This window comes from Pipra filicauda, unplaced genomic scaffold (assembly GCF_003945595.2).
Source record: "Pipra filicauda isolate LSUMZ 115617 unplaced genomic scaffold, ASM394559v2 scaffold189_size1545977_pilon, whole genome shotgun sequence".
Lineage (NCBI taxonomy): Eukaryota > Metazoa > Chordata > Aves > Passeriformes > Pipridae > Pipra > Pipra filicauda.
The window spans coordinates 170,398-190,672 of record NW_024104297.1 but is presented as its reverse complement, the minus strand read 5'-3'; the positions used below and the strand labels follow the sequence as shown (position 1 = coordinate 190,672).

The window sequence follows — 20,275 nt, the reverse complement described above, 5'->3', positions numbered from 1 at the left end:
GCTGCATTCTTTTGCATCACTGGTAAATCTGATTTTGTTTTGTTTACAGTGAATGGAGAGGTGCAACGATCATGCAAAATCACTAGTGCAAGTGATTTTCATTCTTTTCAAACATGCCTTCTTCCTGCATAATTATGCCTAACTATTTGTTGTGTTCTGCATCTGCAGTTATCATGATTTCATCCTTCTAGTTAATCACAGCATCTCTGCTCTCATTTCAAAGATGTGGTCAGCAGCTCTAGAGGGACAGGCAGTTAAGGGGCCAGTGATGGCATTAACGCCTTTTCTTACCAATGCCAGTGAAAATTTTGACAGAAATAGGGCAAAATACATCATTCCCTCTGTTATACAATATATAAATCTCACAGTATTAGTCATAAAGCCAAAGCCTATTTACAATTTCTGTTTTTGACCAAGGTCCCTATTTATTGCCATCAGCCCTCGATTTCAATTTGAACATCTGTTGGAACAATCTGCCTGCCTATTGTTTGTCTCCAGAGAAAGGACACATTTTGCTGTGGGCTGTGTTCCTTTTGGATCTCTGCAGCCAGTTGATGACCCCTTGCCTAAGACTTGTTTTATTCTTCTGGGGCTCTGGACAACTTTGAAGCCTCTAAAAGCGGCTGCTTCTTGGCTCTTTGAAGATCTTCCTCCAGAGATGAGTAGCTGGAGAAGGGACCTACTCAAACCTAAGGGAGCATGATCAATAGCTCTTCTGTTGTAGATGAATCTTAGTCAAGCTCTCTGCATGAACTTGAATTCTCCAGCATTATAAAAAGAAAAAAAGGAGAGGAAAAAAAGCCCACCTAAATTAGATCAGTTCTCAGTTGGACCCAGTTCTAGTGAAGCACTTCACAGAATCACAGAGAGGTTGGAAGGGACCACTGGAGGTCATTGATCCTGCTCAAAGCAGGGTGTCCTGGAGCACCTCACTTTGTCTGCTCTTCAGTGGATCTTAAAAACACAACCTGCAGTATCCTCTGCAGTGAGCAGAAAGGCTAACATCTGTTTTACCACCTCCTTATTAAGGAAACAAGGTTCAGTGTGCAAGGTCATTCAGCTGAAATTTCACATTTCTGAAGATTAGGGAGTTAGCAATACCAGGCATGTTTGTGGTTAAGGAAAACTCAGCACTCAGCAGTAGGAATCTTGGAAGCAGTTAATGCGAATTGTAAGAAAAGAAGGGTCTAGAGACATGAAAATCCAAATAGGCAATGCTGTTATTGTTGTTTTTTAAATATAAGGTGGCTGCTAGAACAATTCTAAATTCAGCCAGTACCTCCCTGAAGAAGCCAATATTGAGAAGATGCTGAAAACTACTCAAAACACACTAGAAAGCACACATGAGAAAGCATCCTCTGGTAATAGAGAGAAGCAGTGGTCGAAGCAGATGATTTCCAGCTCTAACGTTTACAACTTGTGGAAGACAGATATCTTGATCTCAGTGGTATGGCTCCATCTTTGATAAATGGAAATATTGGGATGCAAACTCGTATGGGAAGCTCCAGAATAGTTCATAAGAAAATAACTGGATTTGACTTTTTGAGGGAATGAAACTGAACAGGTTTTCAAAATTTAATTGCCTTTCTAATTAGATTCAGTTTATTTAGATTTCCAATGGTTTAAGCTTCTACTGCTACAAAAGGAAATCTAATGACAGATGAAATACCTGTCAAAGAACATCAGTTATGTTACCCAATATATAATAAGCCAACTAATTAACAGCAATCTACAGTCATGTGACACCATTCATGCCCTGCCATAAATGTGGTTTGCAGATGAATGACTGAAACATATGCAGTAAAAAATATTAACTGCATTTTATAGTGCTCAAATGGAGACCTAGAAAGACTAAAGTGATTGCCATGGCAACAAAGAAAATGTGTGCAAAGACGAGCAAAGTACACAAAATGTCTTCTGTAGCAGTCTCTTTCTAAATTTCTTTTTTCTTTTGTGCATATTTGTTGTTTCTTTCCCATCACTATCACAGCTCTGCTGGCTTGTGTCAGCTGCTTATTCCACACATTTCATAGATATTTTATGATTTCCAAGCCTTATATTGACTAATAATTTTTTTCTTTGCATGCCATAAAATTATGTGATCTTTTAATTCTATTTGTAATTTAAGGTTGCCTTGTAGTGGAACATGATTAACAAGACACTATTTTAGGGCATAAATAGCCTGTGCTCTCAACTGAGATAGATATATGTCCTTTAACTGTTTCTTCAGTAAAAACCAGTACAATACTACAAGAGAATTGTCTGACACCAGTTCCTGTCTGCATTTCCTTAGCTTTATGTAGCTGCACTTGCACTAATATCTGTAAAGATATTAATCATCTTCTGTGATTTTCAAACTGGATTTGCCATGTGATGTTTTGGAGTGAAAGTCTATCTCAGATTTCAAAAGACAGAGTTCTGCATAGTAGCACTCCTCACTGTTTTAATATTTCAAGGGGAAGACAGCTGAGCAAATGTATTTGGGGCTTAAGATATAAGGCTGGGTGTTTTAGAAGCATCCAGGTGACTTAAGCACACACATCTCATTCCCGGAGGAGCAGCAATGAGATTCCATTCAAAAGTGTGAGAGCTGAGCCCAGAGTGTGAGGACAAACACTTTCTCTTCCTCCTCTCAAGCTCAGGAGTGATAACGTTCCATGTAAGGTATTGCCGGTCCTCAGCTCTTCACACAGACATGGTCACTCCTACTCAAGAAAAAAAAACAAACTTGGAGAAAAGTGCAAAAAAGGGCAACTAGTAAGCTGAGGTGAATGGAAAAGCTGCTGTGCACAGAAAGACAGACTGTGATTTACTAAAAGAGATACAGGAAAACAGGAATTCATGCTCAATAATAAATTGGGTGGATAAACGTTGTAGGGAGAAAAGTAATTCAAGAAAATAACTGATGGTCTGCACTGTGCATGCACATTCAAGCTGGAAAGTGGGAAGTTTCCAGCAATAAGAGTACTGTGTTTCTATTTCCTATGTGATGGGAAGGAAAGCAACTGCAGTGGAGTCTTCTGAACAAAAGGGAGCTTGATCAGTCCAGGACACTTGCAGCAGCAGTTGCTGCCATGACAGTGTTTCTTTGCAGTAAAACAGCTCTTTTACAAGGATTGTGGATAATTAACTGAGCGCTGTGGAAGACATTCTCTTTTCTTCTAGGGTTACGATGGACAAAGGCTGATTTCAGTGGACCTTTGGCAGCTCCGACTCGTGCGATGTCGGGATGACTTGGGCTCTTGGTTTCCTCTGAGCGGGTAATGCCGTGGGCATTGTGCTGCTGCTGCCAAAGCGAGCGATCTTCGGCAAGCCAAGGGAGGCGTTTGGCCGCGCTGTCAGAAATCTCAGGCAGCCCCCTCGTGGCCACTGCTGTGCCGGAGCAATTGTTTGGGCTTTAATCGCTGTCGGCGCTTGTGGGCCCAGCTCAGAACAGGCGGAGCTGCCTGAGGAGAAGAGTTGCGGTTGTGGAAGAGACCGGAGGGGAGATCCCGGGGCTTCCTATTTTCAGGTGTCCTTTGTGTTCGTGTACGGACCGGTCAGAGCTCAGAGCGGAGCGGGCCTGCCTGGCCTTCAGAGAATTCCCTTCCGTTGCGGGGGTGAGACTTCTTTTATTTATTTTTTTTTTTTCTTAATGTTTGTTTGGCGCTGGTTTTGGAGGGTTGTGTGGTGGGGTTTTTTGGTTTTGGTTTTGTATGGAGTGCTTTTTCTTTTTTTTTTTTGAGGGGGGAGATGGTTGGGTGTTTGAACATTTCCGCGGCCGCGCGTCCCTCCGTGCGCCGCGGCTCCCTCTGCGCAGGGACGGAGCAGCCCCGGCGGCCACGCTGTGTGCGGAAGGGCGCTCCTCGCCCGCGCTGTGCCGGCTGACAGGAGCGCCCCCGGTCGATGGGTTGGGATGACAGGGGCAGGTTTCCAACGCTCTTCCCCGCTCCGGAGCGAGCCCCGCCGGGCTCGCGGGCCCCGGGGAGCGGCGGGCGCTGCTGAGGGGACCAACAGCGCACCAACGGCCGCTGCTGCCCGCAGCCAATCACGGCGGAGCGCTGGCTGCCGCCAGCCAATGAGAGCGGGGCGCTGGAGCGGCCGGTCGGGAGGGCGGGCGTGGCCGTTGTGCCCGGGCGGTTTGAAGGCGGCGGGCGGGCGGTCGGTCGGTCATGGCCGAGCCGCGATGGCTGGGGCCGCAGGGGGACGGCTGGGCACTGCCGCCCGGGAGAGCCGCCGGCGCACAGAACGGCGCCGAGGAGGCGGATAGAGGTCCGGGCTGCGAGTGCCGGGCGGGGAGGGAGGGGGGCTGTGGGCTACCCGGGAGGGACGCGGGCACTCCGCGCCCAGCGCTCGGGCGGTGCCGAGGGACGCGCGATGGGCCCGGGGCGGCTCCGCAGCTGCGGTGCGGGCCGGGCTGCCCCAGCTGCTCTAGCCCGGCCCGGCTCGGGTCTGCCCCGGGGAACCGGGATCAGCTGTCTTTATGCATGTTCCAAAATAACTTGGGTTATTGCTTGATACCATGTCTGGGTGATGTAGGCAGGGTTTAACAAGGCCTGATATGTACGTGAATGGCAATGTAAAACCTAAAGGGTTTTAGATCTTACCCGGAGAACAGAGTAAATTAGTACAGTAACTGGGGCTCAGAGCAGGTGGGGATAAATGAGACCCTCTTTGGGACAGGGTTGATGTTCTGGAGAAGAGAGTAACTTACCAGGATACTCTCTTCGCTTAGAATAATTCAGATGTGTTGTAGACAGCAGGTTCATGATAGGTCTTGAACAGGAATTCTGTGGGAATGGAGAAGTGAGTGATAACTGCATTGAACTGACAATTTGTGGGGTTTGCTTTGCTCCCTCTCCTCTTCCCAGACACAGATCAGGAAGATGCTGACTCCGGGAGTGATTCTGGCAGTCGTGGCAATGTGGGGACTGCTTTGGGAAGGGCTGTGCCAGATGGGAACGTCCTTCTTCCAGATATTTTTCACACCGATCATCTTTTCTTTTATGAGCGATTTAGTGCTTACCAGGATTACATCTTGGGTAAGTAATTTCCAAGTAGAAAAAGAAGGTGGTGTCAGTTTTCTTGTAGTGACTGTTTAAATGATCCAGTTGAAGTGGAGTCAATTGTACGTGAAGCTGGGAGATGCTTTTCATGCTGTAACCTCAGCTGCTCTAGCTGGTGGACCAGGAGGCAATGGTTTTGCTATAAGTTAATAAAATCTGAATTCTGGGAAGGCAGAGATGTTAATAGTGGATTCCATGCCTGTTTTAGCTTGTCTTACTTGAATTTTTTTGTGTGTAGTAAGCCTGATTAAGATAAGGCACAGGTTATGTGTTTAGTTGGCACTGAAATCTTCAGTACCTGGAGGGTTGAGTACTGGATCTCTTCTTCCAGAGAAGCACAGAACAGATGCTTCTCCAACTCTCTCAATACTAAGAGAAACAGCAAAAATGCTGACTCTGACCATGAGCAAAACAGAAGGAAGAAAGAAAGAAGAAACAAAACTCTGGAGGTGGTAGGGGAACATTTGAACTGTGTTGCCTTTCATTTTCCAGTTATCTGAGGGACTTTTCTTTCATTCCTTGCATAAATGTACTGTCTTCCATTTTGTTTTAGCTGACTGCAAAGCTTCTGAGGTGAAGCAATTCATAGCTGAGTACCTGGAGAAGGTCCTTGAGCCATCTGGCTGGCAGGCAGTCTGGCGCACTGATGTGTTTCAGGTTGTTGTTGGGGTAAGTGGAATGTTGCTGCTCAGGCATTTTTCTCCAATTAACGTCATATACCTATGAAGTTTACCAGCTGGCAGAAAATAATAATAATAATAATAATAATAATGTTGTCATATCTAAGTGCCAGGGATGGCCAGAGCAATAGGAATTTTTTTCTAAGGGCTCATTGCTTGAAATGGAAGAGGGAACACCGAGTTGATGTGAATGAGCTGTGAGGTAGAACTGCAAGGGCACAGGGGGGATACTCAGTCCAGAGCTGTTGGTTGTAATGTAGTTGGTTTGTTATCAGTAAAATTCTTCTTTTTAACCCCCCTTGGTACTGACAGGAGCTCTTGTGCTTTGCATACACCTGTCTTAGGCTCAGCTGGGACAATCCTTTTCTAGTTCTCTCAGTGTCCAGGTCATACATCTTTGTTGCAAGCCTTGGATGTTCAAACTTGCAGTTCCATTACATGGTTGAAGAGGGAAAAAGTTTGTACCCCCTCAGCTCTTCTGCCCAGTTATTGACAAAATGGCTTTCACTGGCCCAGACCAACCCTTGGATTGTTTGTATCCTGTGGGCACTTTGAAAAATGAGTCCCAAAGAACTGTGAAGTGTTGATTTGTTTGAGTCTGAGGATATTGCTTTTGCCATTTTGTAAAAGCAGCAAAACAAGAAACGTAACTAGGGAGAAACTTAGTGGCCTTGTTATGAGCATTATGAGGGATTTGAATGAAGTTGTGAATGTGGAAAAGGCTCTCTGGGTGTGTGGTTCTGAGAGGCTTCATTCTGGGCTATCCCTTCAGCTGCAGAGGTGGCCTTGGCTGTACTGTGCCATTTGTGTTGGTTTGTGTGGGTCAGCTGGAAGCCAGTGTGCCCTCCTGACTTAGGCATGTCATGTCCACCTTTCTCAGCTGGATCTAAGGTTCTGAGAGCTCTTCACAGCTCTTTGTTCCAACAGGTTGTTGATGTGGATTACTCGTCTCTGAAAGCAGTTGTGCAACTCGGTGACCCTTTCCTGTGCGAGTCACGGGACAGCAGCTTTACCTTGGAGTGCATGCAGGAACTCCTGGAGCTGAAGCAATATCAGATCCTGCTGCAGGAGCTGTGGGTTGTGTATGATGAGTCAGGAGAGTTTGACCAGACAGCACTGGCTGTAGAGCACGTCAGGTAGGACAGTTCCACTCTGCTAATACCCCGTGGGTCGTGTCCTGAATTCTTGTGGCCAAAACCAAACAAGAAAAAAGAGGATCCAAAGAGAGTCAGTCCTGTTTTTCAAATCCACCTTTTAGCTCTTTTGATGAAAGTGGGACTCAGACCATTATGAATTTTGAACTTAGACACACAAAAGAAAACTCTTTATGCAGTTAGGCGAGAAGATGATTTCTCTGTGTACTAAGCAGCTTACTTGACAGTAGCACTGATTTGGAGAGCGGTGATGCTTTGGGACAAATTCTCAGATTGGTTACATTTGTGTTTCCAATGCTGTTGCCTCTGCTCTCCTCCTTTCTATGATTAAACTCTTACTTTGCTTCAAAAGGTTCTTCTACCAGTGGCTCTGGAGGACCTGGGACGAGGAGGAGGAGGATGAGTTTGATTACTTCGTGCGCTGTGTTGAGCCTCGACTGAGATTGTGAGTGCAAGACCTTTTGAAAAAGTGTCATGTGGGAATAGTGGCTCACAACTAGATGTAAAAAACCCCTGTGCACCAATAAACCAAAGCAACTTTGTTCTAACAGCATTCACTGTCCAATGGTCAAACTTTGTATGGGGAGAAGGCACAACTGAGATTGCCACTTGATTTCTGAGCCCTGGTTTTCCCTTTAATCCTTGACCTTCCATCAGACAGCACCCCAGCGATAACCATCATCACACTGGTACAAGTTGTAATCCTAATAAAAGCTGTGCTTATGCCTCTGTTTTTTTCTGGGGTGAATTTCTGGTAATTGTGTACCATTTTTCAAGGTGGATGGGCAACTATTTAGAAAGTCAAATGTTTGTGTCTGTTCAGATTTTCTGTTTTTGCTGCTTTCAAATGAAATGTGTAATATAATCATATAGGCTGCAGAGAATCTTGACTAAAGTAGTGATGCAAAACTCCTCAGGTTCTCTGCAATCTTGTATTTGATCTTTGAGACTTGTAGATGTGAAATATGCTGACCCCTTGCTCTGAATTGCAGGCATTATGACATCCTTGAACACCGTGTGCCTTCTGGGCTTGTAGCTGATTACCAGAACTTGTTGTCTCAATGTGAAGAGCTTTATGGGAAGTTTCTAAACGTGAGGAACAGCATCTCAACCAGTGACTCGGAAGTAGAAAACGTCTCCATGGTGGAAGGACTCAAATTGTATGAGAAAGTAGAGCACTTAAAACAAAAGCTAAAAGTGATTGAGAATCCCCAGCTGAGGTACTTGGTGGGTTTGTGCAAGGAGGAGGCCCTGAGCAAACTAACATGATATACAGGATGTGTTTTCTGAAGAAGGAGCTGATGGCTGTGTTGTTCTTGTTGTAGGTATGTGTTTGGTTACCAAAAGTATGGAAGTCTCCAGGCTAAAGGACTGAGGACAACGGGTACCAGGGTCTTACATGTTGTACCCTCAACCATTAAAGCAGATGAGTTCCAGTGGATGATGATGGACAAACTTTACCCAAAATCTGGTGGTGAAGATATCCAAGTGCAGGTGCAGTAATAGGAATTGTCTGCTGATAGTTTTTCCCCTCATGAAACAATGTGGAAGAATAAGTTAATTTATCATGTGAAAGATACTATATTTGCCCTCAACTGGTTTTTTGTCAGTTCAAAAAAAAAAAATCACTGTACTTTATATAATAAGTGGTAAGACTGGATGATACAAATTCTTTTAATTCATTTGTACCTGCTGAGTACACTATACAAGCAGTTTCCTTCCTGTGTGTAGGAAATGAGATGAACTTGTAATAATTCTACAATGAAATATGGTGAGGTGTAATACTTCCATTTAGTTTTGAAATACCTGTGTCTCTTGATGCTGCTGATAACGATTGAGAGTTTGAAGGGAGAAATGTGTAGGAGAAACATTTATTTTAGAGCAGTTATATTTAGTTTTTGTGAATTCAGGCAGGACTTGCTACTTCAGCAGTTAAGGACAGTCTGAATTCCTTGGACCCAAATGCTTGCTGTGTTTTCTGATCAAGTTCATGAATTACAGGTGGCCAAAACGGAGCCATGGGGAAGGTCCTGGATTCACTTTTAGGCTACAAATGAGATTTGATATGATTATGCTTACACAGGAATTTGCTGGCAAGCAATAAATGTGTAGTTTTTCTGTACTATTTTTGTCCTTTGGCTTGGAATCTCACGGGAATGTTTGTGAAGGGTATCAGCCTGCCCTCTTTATCAAGGAGAAGGAACATGTGGACCCCGTATTTGCCACTGTGGTATCTGAACTGTTTTGGGGTGACTTGAACCAGGAGAGAAGGGTTACACCAGTGTTCAGACCAGCTGTGATCTAGTAGGTGAATTGTTTTTTATTTTGTTTACCTTCTGTCACCTATTTCTTCAGTAAATCATGGCAAGTCACTTGAGGCACAATTCAGATGTTGGCCTAGAACCAAGGCAGTAGTGAAGTTTGCTTTCTGGTGCACATGCTCTTCTATCTGTGTCTCTGCCCCAGTTTCCTTGTGGGGAAATGGGCATGACACAAACATCAAAGGCATATGTTAAGGTTGTTTTTGTCCACTGAGTGCTACAATTCCTGAATTCAAAGCAGAAACTGTGTATTATTGGTGCCATTACAAAGGGTTTCTTTACAAAAGCAGCAACATTTAATTGAAAAGCAAGGTCTAAGGGCATAAATACATCATTTTTATAGCATTCTTCAGGAGCTGGTTGTTGTTTATTTTGTCTTTTGCAGGTTCACAGTGACCTACTGACAGCTGTAAGTGCCTGCTATGAAGGAGACACAGTTGTCATCTTTCCTGGGCATTACATTGTAGATGGCATGTTCTGCATTGCTGACTCAGTTGAACTAGAAGGTAGAATGTTTGATAGCACAAAGGTCCATGAAACAAGGAAATGGAATGAATTAAACTAGCTCTGCATAAGGATTTACTCTGCAGAGTTTGCTGGGAACATTTGCTTTTTTCTGCTGTTTCTGCTCTAGTGCCATGTCTAAGGCAGGGTGGAGTAAGTTCTCTCATTAGCCATGGGGCAAATAAACTGCAGATCTTGCTGATTAATGGTGAATTCATTATTTCCTCCTGTTTATCTATATAAGTTGTGATTGCAAAGGTAATAGAGAGGATTCAACAGGATTGTTGTGATCTAGGAAGCACAGAAGTAATTCTGAGAGGCTTCAGTTTTTAGAGCCACTGACTTGAGTACTTGAGAGATGTCCTTGTTTGCATGTCTTAAACTGCTTCAGGGGTACACTGAGCCCCACGGTCAGTACAGCCCTGGGGAATGCAGAGGGAAGGAGCCAGGGGCTGTTAGAACTTGGTTTATGGCACTTGGAGCACGTCAGCAATGACTGTATTTTGTGAAGCATGTGGGTAAAGGAGGGACCTTTTGGTGTAACACATTTTTTTCTGTAGAAACAGACACAGCATATGTCATTCTATGATTTTTCTTGCAAAATATTTGTGTTTAAAATCCTTTTGCCTTGTCTAAGATATGTTTCTCTCTCTCCTCACCCTTCTTGATAACTCAGTGCAATCCCTCTGCTTTAGGCAGGCCCATTCTGTTGCAGTGTAATTGTTTATCACTGGGGCTTGTGCAGCTCAGATTCTTATACAGTGGCATTTTTATCTTGTCAAAACTTCTTAATGGGAAGAGTTTAAGGGTGAGAGTTTAATTTCCTGCTGTTCTGGACTTCAATTTTTCTTGCCCATCTCTTGTTTTATGAGTGTTGTTTTCTTTCTTGCCCATCTCTTGTGTGTGTTGGATTTATACAGATAAATATGCTGATAGCCAGTGCACTTGCAGGATAAGGGACCCAGATAAAGTGCCTTATTTATCTCAAGACTGACATTGATCTAAAATTGTGTGGGGTGGTATTTCTTGCTTTTCAAGCTTGGAGGAAGCAGTAATACAAACGCTGCAGTAGCACACCTTAAAGGATGAGGTGCTCTATTTTAAGGAGCAAGGCATAGAAGTACCTATCTTTAGTACCAACTACACTCTGAATGAGTAGATGTCAGGGGATTTAATCTTCTTACCTGGACTCTTGTTGGATAAGGCATTAGAGCAATAGTAGCAGCCAAAAACCTTTGAAGTAGGAGCATCAAGACAAACTTTGCTGGCACTAATCTGAGCAGCTGCTGCTTTGGTGGCTTTCTTGGGATGAAGGGCTGACTCACGAGAGATAAAATGTCACTTTGGTTAGTAGAGCTTTTATTTTTTCTCCAGCCACTCTGTCAAGTCAGTACCAAGGTTGAAAGTAGGAAGAGTAGTAAGTCAGGGAGAAATAAAAACTTCCAGGAACTAAGGAAGGTTAAAGCAGTAGCTGCTGCAGGAAGTCATGGCAAGGAGAACTTCCATGCTTGACAACTATGGGATGCCAAGGCACTTGAGAGCTTCCCTTCTGCTTGGGCAGTAGTTGTTCCAGCTGGATTGGGGACCTTTAGCATCAGCCCCTCTGTGATCAGTGTTACTGGATGACAAGTGGCTTGAGCTCCTGTGGAGCCCCTCGTGCAGGCAGGGCTACAGCCAGGGCTGTGTTGTGCTGAACAGCACTGGGCACCAGGGGAATCTTTCCTTCTCTGTTCCTTGCCTTGCATTGGCTTCCTTCTCTCTATTAAGAGCTGCCAGTTCAGAGGTGAAGTGTGAAGCAAGCTGAAGGCATAGCTAGAGAAGCTGCAAGGTAGTCTGTAGGACAGTTAGTCCCAAAACTCTTGCCTTGGATATTAAGCTCTTTCTGGAGTGGTGTGAAGTTAAACCAGATCTGCCATTTGCTGTGCTGTGCTGCTCTCCCTTTATGTGCTGGAAGTAAACTGCCCCATGCAGCTCTTCTCCAGGGGTGACCACAAACCAGGGGCAGTGGGGAAAGATTTCTTAGTATCATATGTTGAAGTACCAATGACTTAACTTTGCATTCCAGTGGCTGTCTTTAAAACTTTCTGCCACCTCTTGTTCACGGTTTGTTCTTTCTTTTTTTTTAACCTTTCTATTTGCACATGGCAGCATTCATTTATGTGCTTGGCTACAAGCTGGCACTCAGCACTTCTTGTCTGAGTTTGTGTGTGCTTTCAGAAGATGAGAGGACTCGTGCTGCTTTAATAGATGTTGCATTATTGCTTTCCTTATTAGGATTGTTGTCAGTGACAAGCAATAAAAGCTTTACTTGCTCATAAATTTCTCTGTAAGTGTTTGAATGCTGACAACTGGGGATGGCTCAGTAAATCAATGTTGGCATATGCTTGTGAAAGCTTCTTTTTAATGCGAGTTCATCTGGAAGCCTGTGTAACACACCAACACTGAATTTTCACCCAAGTTTCATGTTGATTAAGGCTCACTAACAATATCAAGTCCTTTGCACTTTTTTCCTTGTGTTGTGGGGATGACTGCTTTTACCTTCTGTGCTCTTTGAAACCTCTGCCTGCTCTAGTGAATTTGTGTCCTTTGAAAGCAGACTGGAGGTGCCTGTGTGTCCTCCTTGCATCTCCCTGCTCTGTTGTAACTTTTGGCAGGGAGAACTTTGGCCTTAGCAAATGTGAGCTCAGTTACCCATTTGTTCAACTGTCTCAGCTAATTTTGCATTTTGTTGTGTGCCATTCCAGTAAGGTAAATTTGAGTTGGGTTCTGAGTGCCTGTACCTTGGCACAGAGGGGCCCAGGGAAGGGTGTGGCCTGGGCACTTGGTAGAAAATCCTATTCAGTGTATTAGTACCTCAAGTTTTAAACCTCCATCTTTAATTTAAAGGTCTGTTACGTACTGAGCACCTCTTTGTCACCAGTTATGCTTCACACCTGCCCCTTCCCCTCTGCTTTCAGGCTATGGGATGCCAGATGATATCGTGATAGAAAAGCAGGGCAAAGGAGACAACTTTTTTGACTGTACAGGAGCCGATGTGAGGATCTCCGGTTTGAAGCTGGTGCAACACGATGCTGTGGAGGGGATTATAAGTAAGTGTCAAAGCATCCTGACCTTTTTGTGCCTCTTTCATAATTTAGTGTTAGAATTAAAGCTGGGACCCAGTGTTGGAGTTTACTAGTTTCAACAAAATATTCTAGAGAGGAGCCCTACAGGTATAAATATTAAAGCTTCCTCCTCTTCTCAACTTGCTTCTAATGTGGACATCAAAATAACTTATACTCTGTACTTCCAAGCTGTTGTGGCTCTTCAATTTTATTATACTGGGGTAAGATCATTTGACTTGATCATTGTTCTGCTGTTAAGGCAACCTGACTCTGACTGCTGCACAGCCTGTGTCAGGCTACCTGGAGAAGGAAATAATTCCTCTTTCCACAGAATGCCCCCAGGGCAATACTCAGCTGTAGCTGACCCAGCCAGTGCTCCACTGAGGAATGGCATATGCTGTAGGAGTGGTGTCAACTTTGGTTCTGACAGCAGGTTCAAACTGAGACTCAACCAATCCTAAATTGCATCCAATGAGTTTATTGGCCATGGCCTCCTGTCTTTGCAGAAGGGGCTGATTAGTACTTTGCCTCAACAGACATTTGATTTTAACATGTTAAAATGTTTGTTAACACTTGCATGCATGTGTTTAATATCTTTTGAATTCAAAAGTCTCTTAGGAATGTAATGAAACGATTGTTGGTGTTGTTTAAAAAGAAAAGCCGACAAACCTTTGGCTGGTGCTCCCTTGCAGCAGTGTTCCTGCTTGTTCTAGAAAAACAGCACGAGTTCCAACCATGCATGGGCAAACCATTAAAATTAACCCAAAGTGGATCAAATTAAAATGGGAGTTTTATCACAGTGCAAAAATGCTACAAGGCTGTCTATCTGTAGGAGGGCTTTGTCTTTGCATGACTGTTTCATCCAGCAATAATTGGTTTCTGTGCATGCAGATATCCATCGTGGGAAAACCACCCTGGAGAACTGTGTGTTACAGTGTGAAACCACAGGCATTACAGTGCGGATGTCAGCTGAGCTGGTGATGAAGAACTCTGATCTCTACGGGGCCAAGGTAGAGCCTAATCCTTAACTCTGCCTTATTTCCTAATTTAAACTGAAGGTTTCTGTTTGGAAATGGTACAGTCAGTCACAGCGTGACTTCTGTCGCTCTGGAGAGAACCTTTACAAATTAACTTTAGACAGCTACACGTTATTGAGTTGAAGAGATTGGTCCCAGGGGTCTTGTATCCTCTGACAGTGTCTACTGAAATATCTCATGCTGGTTTGAGTGTGATGATGGGAAATGATGTTGCAGCAGCAGACATCTATGAAATAATAACTGATGCATTGCTGGAGTGATTCACATCCTGCAATATTTTTAAAGTGGTTTTCTGTTTTCTCTGCCTGTACATAGTTTACTTATGAAACCTTGTGTTTGTTCTGCAAGTGAAATGCCCTTTTGGACACCTTGTCCATGGATTCTTACAGAAGGATGATAAACACAGAAATGAGCTCTGATTAGGACATTTTGAAGAATGATGGGGCTTGAGGTGTTGAGAGGGGTGATTAAAGAACAAGAAAGTAATGCAAGACTGTGCAGCTACTCTTCACCTGGCTTTTATGGCCTGGTGGCAATAATACAATCCCTGTGGCCTCAACCTTGAGTCTTGCTTTTTAATTTGTGGTAACAATATTTTGCATTGTGCAAACTGGGAGGTGAACACACAGATCTGCAACGGAGTCATCAAGTGATATTGTAAATGTGCCTGAACTATTTGTGAACTGCTGCCAATTGTGTCTTGCAGGGAGCTGGTGTGGAAATTTATCCAGGGAGTACGTGCACCCTTCGCCGCAACAGCATACACCACTGCAAGGAGGGAATACTCATCAAGGTCAGTCCCAGGCACAATGTACTTGTTTTCCAAAGGCTTACAACTGCTAGAATTAGTGCCAGTAACTCATGTTTAGGTTGGCTTAAAGCCTGGCTGCATTATGCTGAAACTCTTACATGTCACATATGATGATAATGGTGCTTGTTTTGCCTTGGGTTGGTCACCACAGCAGTCAACTGGTTTGATTTCTTATCTGCCAGAAAGAAAAATGCCTTTTGCAATGCCACTTGTATAGGGAAATGATCCAACCCTAGGCAATACATAGAACTGATTCCACCTAAAACTGGAAGACTTTAGCAGCCCTTTAGCTGGACATGACATGAGGGATTTTTCTTTTTTTTTCTGCAGAGCTTCTTAGATGAGCCTTATGATGTTCCCAAGATAACCATGGTTAAGAATGTGATCCATAATAATGAAGGATATGGTGTGGTCCTGGTTAGACCAGGACCCTCGGAGGTAAAGGGTGCTTCAGCACAGACAACAAAAGGTATTGATTTTTCTCTTCTTAGAAGAAACTCCTAAAACACGTAAATCTAGTATACCCAGGCTTTTGGACTGAATAATTCATAGTTTGTATTTGAAATTTGTGGCTGTCACGAAGTAGCAAACCAAAGAGTGAGTGGGATGAGGTGAAGATGTTAAGACTGAAGAAAATGAATTCCATGAGGTTTTAGAGATGGGGCTGTTTTGCATGACTGTGGTGACACTCTTCCTGTTTCCTGCCTTAGGAAACACACAACCTGCCCAGTCAGGTGATGAGACAGCCTCTGTGGAGGAGGTGGGGCAAGAACAACAACCTGAGTGTGTGACTGATGAGTTGGAGCGTTATGAGCGAGCTGGGACTTCTGGGCAAACTGAAGGCAACTGTGAAATTGCAAATGAACTTGGGGCTGCTGCTGCAAAGAAGAGCAAGAGGCACAAGAAAAGACTGAGTGAACTGGGAATTACAGAAGCTGATGAAAACTTCCTGTCCCAGGATATGTTTGTCTCTGTTGAGGGCAATCAGTTCAAGTGGAATGGGAAAGGAAGTTTTGGTACCTTTGTTTTCTGAGTGTCCATTGCAGCAGACAAGTTTTACAGTTACTGATTAGATCACATGCCTGTGTTGTGTTTTGATGTTGTGCACTTATTTCCCAAGTGTAATCCTTATTAAAGAGCTGGGGCTAAAAACTCATTTTGTAGCTCTTTCCTCTCTTCCTTTCAAAACTGTAATTCTCATGAGTGAGCTGCACCAAGTCCCAGAACGGGTGAAGTTGGCAGGGACCACAGGGACCACCATCAACAGGCCCAGCTCCCTCAGCCTCTCTCACAGGAGAGGTGCTCCAGTGCAGCCCTTTGTAGCCCTCTGTTGGACCTGCTCCAGGAGCTCCATGTCTCTCCTGTCCTGAGGAGCCCAGAACTGGACACAGCAGTCCAGGTGATCCTCTCAAGGGCTGAATCAAGGGGCAGGATCCCCTCCCTCAACCAGCTGGCAGTGCTCTTCCTAATGCATCCCAGGATCTCGTTGGCCTTCTTGCCCGCAAGGACACACTGTTGGTCCAGGGACAGCTTGTTGTCCACCAGGACCCCCAGGTCCTACTCTGCAGAGCTGCTCTCCAGCAACTCTGCCCCAGCCTGGACATCTTACAATGCCTTGGAAGACAAAGCTCCTGTCACTGAAATGTGGGACAGGCCAGATCTCGATAGATACTGAGGCCACTCAAGAATGTTTTGATGTCACGTGTGAAGGGTAATAGGCTGCAGACACTGGACCTCTCAGGGAGAGTTTAGCTCTCTGAGAAGCTCCTCAGCTCAGAGTTCCTCCCTATGCCCACAGGCAAGCAGATTTCTTAGCTTACTTGGTGAATTGATCATCCAGTTCTAGCAGGCATAGTTTCCCTTTCCTGCTTTTTACAAATGCTTTAATCCCTGTGGCTCATATAGGAACATGAATAATTTCAGCTGTTTTATTGTGCCTGTTCCTAGTCGACCTTGCCTGACTGCTGTGATTGAGGACAGTCTGTGTGGGTCCACAGACACACCTTGTGGTCCACAGCCTGCAGTTTGAGTCACACAGTATGAAGCACTTGTGTAATTTTTGGGAAATGACTGGGTGGTCTTAACTCACTCTAGTAAACCCTTAATCTCTCAGCAGCAGATTAAAACCTGAAAGCAGTAGTATAACAAAGTACCACTTTACTTGAGAGTCCTCAAAGAGTCTTTCAGATCTGTCCTTCAAAGGCTTATTTTAAATTGTGCCTTTTTGTGCTTTTCTCCAGGTTTGGTGTGCTTGTTTAATAGTGTGAAGCATGTTTGTCACAGGTATTTATCACATTAGCACATTCTTAGTCCTCACACAGTCACCTGTGCAGCTGTTTTTAAAGGAAGTGCTAGTCACTGATGTGCTTCTGCAGTTTGGGAGAGAAATACTGCAGGTTCAAGTTGGTGTTTGGCTGGCAGGGTACCTTTTCTCTGAAATTAAGTGACTGATGCTCAGTGCTTCCAACACTTTCCTACTCCCTTTTTTTTTTTTAACTCTGAAACTGAAATGAGATCCTAAAGGGAACATTGGTTTCATAATAGTATTTAAATACTATTATTATTCATAAGAGTATTTGAACTATCAGTAGTGTTTCATGACTCGAGGAAAGTATTTCCAATACCTGACTCTATTTAGCTCATATCCACATCTCTCTAGATTTGTGCATAACTGTGTGTCAAGCTGTCTGTTGTCTTAGGACACTCTTTGCAGCCTGCAAGTACTTTCCCTTTTTACTCTCAATGCTATGTTGGGGTGTTGTTGCCTTATTCACACCAAGGTGTCTCTCAGTTCATCCCAGTTTCTGGGATGCCTTCTTCCTGACCTAATTATGCCTAACTATTTGTTGTGTTCTGCATCTGCAGTTATCATGATTTCATCCTTCTAGTTAATCACAGCATCTCTGCTCTCATTTCAAAGATGTGGTCAGCAGCTCTAGAGGGACAGGCAGTTAAGGGGCCAGTGATGGCAATGATGCCTTTTCTTACCAATGCCAGTGAAAATTTTGACAGAAATAGGGCAAAATACATCATTCCCTCTGTTATACAATATATAAATCTCACAGTATTAGTCATAAAGCCAAAGCCTGTTTACAATTTCTGTTTTTGACCAAGGTCCCTATTTATTGCCATCAGCCCTCGATTTCAATTTGAACATCTGTTGGAACAATCTGCCTGCCTATTGTTTGTCTCCAGAGAAAGGACACATTTTGCTGTGGGCTGTGTTCCTTTTGGATCTCTGCAGCCAGTTGATGACCCCTTGCCTAAGACTTGTTTTATTCTTCTGGGGCTCTGGACAACTTTGAAGCCTTTAAAAGCGGCTGCTTCTTGGCTCTGTGAAGATCTTCCTCCAGAGATGAGTAGCTGGAGAAGGGACCTACCCAAACCTAAGGGAGCATGACCAATAGCTCTTCTGTTGTAGATGAATCTTAGTCAAGCTCTCTGCATGAACTTGAATTCTCCAGCATTATAAAAAGAAAAAAAGGAGAGGAAAAAAAGCCCACCTAAATTAGATCAGTTCTCAGTTGGACCCAGTTCTAGTGAAGCACTTCACAAAATCACAGAGAGGTTGGAAGGGACCACTGGAGGTCATTGATCCTGCCCAAAGCAGGGTGTCCTGGAGCATCTTACTTTGTCTGCTCTTCAGTGGATCTTAAAAACACAACCTGCAGTATCCTCTGCAGTGAGCAGAATGGCTAACATCTGTTTTACCACCTCCTTATTAAGGAAACAAGGTTCAGTGTGCAAGGTCATTCAGCTGAAATTTCACATTTCTGAAGATTAGGGAGTTAGCAATACCAGGCATGTTTGTGGTTAAGGAAAACTCAGTGCTCAGCAGTAGGAATCTTGGAAGCAGTTAATGCGAATTGCAAGAAAAGAAGGGTCTAGAGACATGAAAATCCAAATAGGCAATGCTGTTATTGTTGTTTTTTAAATATAAGGTGGCTGCTAGAACAATTCTAAACCCAGCCAGTAGCTTCCTGAAGAAGCCAATATTGAGAAGATGCTGAAAACTACTCAAAACACACTAGAAAGCACACATGAGAAAGCATCCTCTGGTAATAGAGAGAAGCAGTGGTCGAAGCAGATGATTTCCAGCTCTAACGTTTACAACTTGTGGAAGACAGATATCTTGATCTCAGTGGTATGGCTCCATCTTTGATAAATGGAAATATTGGGATGCAAACTCGTATGGGAAGCTCCAGAATAGTTCATAAGAAAATAATTGGATTTGACTTTTTAAGGAAATGAAACTGAACAGGTTTTCAAAATTTAATTGCCTTTCTAATTAGATTCAGTTTATTTAGGTTTCCAATGGTTTAAGCTTCTACTGCTACAAAAGGAAATCTAATGACAGATGAAATACCTGTCAAAGAACATCAGTTATGTTACCCAATATATAATAAGCCAACTAATTAACAGCAATCTACAGTCATGTGACACCATTCATGCCCTGCCATAAACGTGGTTTGCAAATGAATTACTGAAACATATGCAGTAAAAAATATTAACTGCATTTTATAGTGCTCAAATGGAGACCTAGAAAGACTAAAGTGATTGCCATGGCAACAAAGAAAATGTGTGCAAAGACGAGCAAAGTACACAGAAATGTCTTCTGTAGCAGTCTCTTTCTAAATTTTTCTTTTGTGTATATTTGTTGTTTCTTTCCCATCACTATCACAGCTCTGCTGGCTTGTGTCAGCTGCTTATTCCACACATTTCATAGATATTTTATGATTTCCAAGCCTTATATTGACTAAGAATCATACAATGGTTTAGGTTAGAAGGGACTTGAAAGATCATCCTGTCCCAACCCCCTGCCATGGACAGGGATACCATCCACTAGCCCAGGTTGCTCCAAGCCCCGTCAAACCTGGCCTTGAACACTTCCAGGGATGGGGCAGCCACAGCTTCTCTGGGCAACCTGTGCCAGGGCCTCCCCACCCGTTTTTTTGTCTGTAATTTTGTAACTAATTACGATAGGTGAAAACTACGTGAGTGTGGTTAAACATGCATTCCCGGTATAATGGTTAAATCCTGACAGAAGAAAAGTCCAGGGGACTAAGACATTCTCTTTTCTTCTAGGGTTACGATGGACAAAGGTTGATTTCAGTGGACCTGTGGCAGCTCCGACTCGTGCGATGTCGGGATGACTTGGGCTCTTGGTTTCCTCTGAGCGGGTAATGCCGTGGGCATTGTGCTGCTGCTGCCAAAGCGAGCGATCTTCGGCAAGCCAAGGGAGGCGTTTGGCCGCGCTGTCAGAAATCTCAGGCAGCCCCCTCGTGGCCACTGCTGTGCCGGAGCAATTGTTTGGGCTTTAATCGCTGTCGGCGCTTGTGGGCCCAGCTCAGAACAGGCGGAGCTGCCTGAGGAGAAGAGTTGCGGTTGTGGAAGAGACCGGAGGGGAGATCCCGGGGCTTCCTATTTTCAGGTGTCCTTTGTGTTCGTGTACGGACCGGTCAGAGCTCAGAGCGGAGCGGGCCTGCCTGGCCTTCAGAGAATTCCCTTCCGTTGCGGGGGTGAGACTTCTTTTATTTATTTTTTTTTTTTCTTAATGTTTGTTTGGCGCTGGTTTTGGAGGGTTGTGTGGTGGGGTTTTTTGGTTTTGGTTTTGTATGG

The 20,275-nt window shown here is 44.0% G+C and overlaps 1 protein-coding gene across 1 annotated transcript; it reads left to right on the top strand.

Annotated features, from left to right (window-relative positions):
• The first annotated feature begins 4,136 nt into the window (after positions 1 to 4,136).
• LOC113992348 (SHC SH2 domain-binding protein 1-like) lies at positions 4,137 to 15,812 on the top strand. The gene is made up of 13 exons (XM_027729551.2): positions 4,137 to 4,251; positions 4,851 to 5,021; positions 5,599 to 5,714; positions 6,653 to 6,861; positions 7,232 to 7,324; positions 7,872 to 8,099; positions 8,205 to 8,373; positions 9,586 to 9,706; positions 12,662 to 12,793; positions 13,700 to 13,818; positions 14,552 to 14,638; positions 14,987 to 15,125; positions 15,367 to 15,812. Exons 1-13 carry the CDS (start codon positions 4,152 to 4,154, stop codon positions 15,687 to 15,689), a joined length of 2,007 nt encoding a protein of 668 aa, XP_027585352.2. The 5' UTR covers positions 4,137 to 4,151; the 3' UTR covers positions 15,690 to 15,812.
• Positions 15,813 to 20,275: the final 4,463 nt, after the last annotated feature.